Raw genomic sequence first — 2,593 nt, forward strand, 5'->3', positions numbered from 1 at the left:
CCTGGTGGGGCTCAAAAAGCACCCCCGCCACCTTCCCTCCATCCCTCCCAGCACTCAGAGCAGGGCTGCTCAGCCTTGCTTGCCACGTGGGGAGACAAAATGCAGCGCCTGGTCTGTCCCATGCTCGGCAGAAATCCAAATGGCCCAAAATATCGGGCAATAGCAACAAAAAACTCGGCAGGGTGAGAGGGAAGGCTGCAGCCTTTTTGATTGCAAGAAGAGCTTGGCCTATGAAGACCTGCTTGGGCTCAATGGCATGAGCCCCACCTCACCAGCCCAGCGCCCCATTTGGCCTCTTGCTTTCGGGATGGAAGGGGTGGTGGAGGAGACACAGTAAAAAGCCTGGGGGAAGGGGGAGAGCACCTTTCTAAAGGGATTGGCTCAGTGCCGTTGACCCCCGCAGCCATGGTGAAACAGGGTTGCTGCTTGTGGCAAGGCAGTGCTCGCCCCCAGGCCCACCCACAAGCTATATTCTTACCATATTAAACCCCTTTGAGCCTCTGGGGTGTGATTTTGTTGATGCCTGGCTCAGCTGCCCAGTAAAGGCAGCAGCAGGGCACCTCCATCCCCGCACGGGGCGGCCGACACTGGCCTTCCTCCCTTGCATGCCGTGTCCCTCCCTGCCATAGGGAGCGGGCTGAGCTCTCTGCTCCTCCTCTTCTCTCTTGCAGTTTTAAGGACTTTGACGACCGCGTACAGAGCCTGCAAGACACCTGCAGCCACCTGCCCCCGGAAAACTACAACAATCTGAGGTGTTTTGCAGGGACAGGGCTTCTTCAGCCCCAAGCAATCACCGGGGGCAGCTGTTCCCTCCCCGAATCCATACTTACTGCCCCCTCACCCTCCTTTTACCCCACAGGTATCTGATCAAGTTTTTAGCCAAGCTGGCCGAACACCAGGAGTTGAATAAAATGACCCCCAGCAACATTGCCATCGTGCTGGGCCCCAACCTGCTGTGGACGCAGCAGAGCACAGGGTAAGGCCAGGCTCAGAGGGTGGGAAGCAGCTCAGGGTGCCTGAGCCCTAATGCCATGGGAAAGGCTGATCCTGCAGCCTTCAGGCTGGTCTAAAGCACCGGCACCTCCTCCATCCCCAAGTCCCATCCTTTGTCCATGCACTCCCTGAGTGGCATGTCCCCTCGCCAAGCACATATCCGCTTCACCACTCCACAAAGTAGCAGAGGAAGAGGCTGAGACCCAGAGCACTTGTGATATGGATGGCTTCCAACACCATTGACCTCCAACACCAAACTAGGGATTCCAGGACAGGGAACAAGGCCCACCTCCCTCCCACCCTCCCACCCCCCTCAGCTGGGCTGTCTCACTTTTGGGCTCTGTCCCCTCAGGAATGAACACCAAAAGGGTTAATGCCCTCAAAACCCTTTCCTGATGCCTCCTCCACCTCTGTTTCTCAGAGACCCTGTGCAACTGGACTTGGCCTCGGTCTCCTCCATCCAGGTGGTGGGCGTGGTGGAAGCCCTCATCCAGAACGCGGACACCCTCTTCCCTGGAGGTAGGGCCAGGGCCTCGCTCAGGAGGGCTTCAGCAGAGAGTGAAGGGGGGAGGAAGGGAAAGGGCCATTTCTCCATCCCCAGGAGGAAGGAAGCAGGGGGCTGCTCCATTTTCCTGCCATGGGGTCACTGGGGGAAGCTCTGCATGGCGAGAGCTTCCTCTCCGGGTCTCCTCCTTGCTCTCCACCCAGAGGTAGATTTCAACGTCTCCGGCATGTTCACATTACCCGCAAAAAGTGGACTTGGTGAGGCCGTCCCGGTGGAAGAGCCATCCCCCGAGCCCCCTCCGGCCAGCAACTCCGCTCTACCGGATGGAGAGGTGTAAGTCTGGTGGGACATGTCCTCCCTTCATCCCACCCCATGCCATGGACTGCGTCCTTGCCAGATGGATGCGAGGTGCCTCGCAGCCAGGACCGCCAGCCCAACTAAAGCCTGACTTGCCCCATTCTCTGCGCAGCTCCTCAAAAGACCCCGAGGCCAGGTCCCCACCAGCATCCCCAGTGATGACCAGACCATCTCACGAAGCCACAGGGCCACCAGCTCCGCAGACGACCAACGATACTGCCCGCAAAGGTTAGCGTGCCCCAGGCAGCACCATGCTTGGGAGATGACACCCCCCCAACACCACTTCCTCTGGTTTGCCTTCATCCCGCTGTTCCCCATGAGAAAGGGTGCTGGGGACATCCCTGCAACCAAATGAGAGGAAGGGCCTCTGGCTGGGACAGCATGGCCAGGATCTGGCCCCTCATTCCGTGTGCTCCATCCCCAGCCAAGGTGGGACTGCAGGGTGGATGTGGCCAGTCCTCCAGCGTGGGGGTGAACACCCACCATAAAGAGGTGTCAAAGCTCACAGCCCCTTGTGAAGGGAAGAGGGTGGGAAAAGCCCCCAAAAGCTGTCATGCACTTGGGTCTCCAGTATGGCAGCCGAGCAAGGGTCAGTTTGTCCGTCAGTCTGCCTGCAGACCCTGCCTGACCCACAGCCAGCACTGCAGCCCCCTGTGTCCCAGGGAGAGATCCCGGCAGAGGGGGCTCCATCCCACCCCAGCTTTCTTTCCAGGCAAGCGCCCAGCTCCAGCCCGACCC

At 59.5% G+C, this 2,593-nt stretch overlaps 1 protein-coding gene across 1 annotated transcript in view; it reads left to right on the plus strand.

Moving 5' to 3' along the window:
* The window catches only part of SH3BP1 (SH3 domain binding protein 1), a 16,803-nt gene that overhangs the window by 10,603 nt on the left and 3,607 nt on the right, over window positions 1-2,593 (plus strand). The window contains exons 11-16 of the mRNA XM_009647732.2: window positions 672-752; window positions 860-976; window positions 1,415-1,512; window positions 1,702-1,831; window positions 1,968-2,083; window positions 2,568-2,588. Of these exons, the coding sequence (XP_009646027.1) occupies window positions 672-752; window positions 860-976; window positions 1,415-1,512; window positions 1,702-1,831; window positions 1,968-2,083; window positions 2,568-2,588 (563 nt within the window). The remainder of the gene's footprint in view (window positions 1-671; window positions 753-859; window positions 977-1,414; window positions 1,513-1,701; window positions 1,832-1,967; window positions 2,084-2,567; window positions 2,589-2,593) is intronic.

The sequence above is a fragment of the Egretta garzetta genome, unplaced genomic scaffold, assembly GCF_000687185.1.
Source record: "Egretta garzetta isolate BGI_Z169 unplaced genomic scaffold, ASM68718v1 scaffold51, whole genome shotgun sequence".
Classification (NCBI taxonomy): Eukaryota; Metazoa; Chordata; class Aves; order Pelecaniformes; family Ardeidae; genus Egretta; species Egretta garzetta.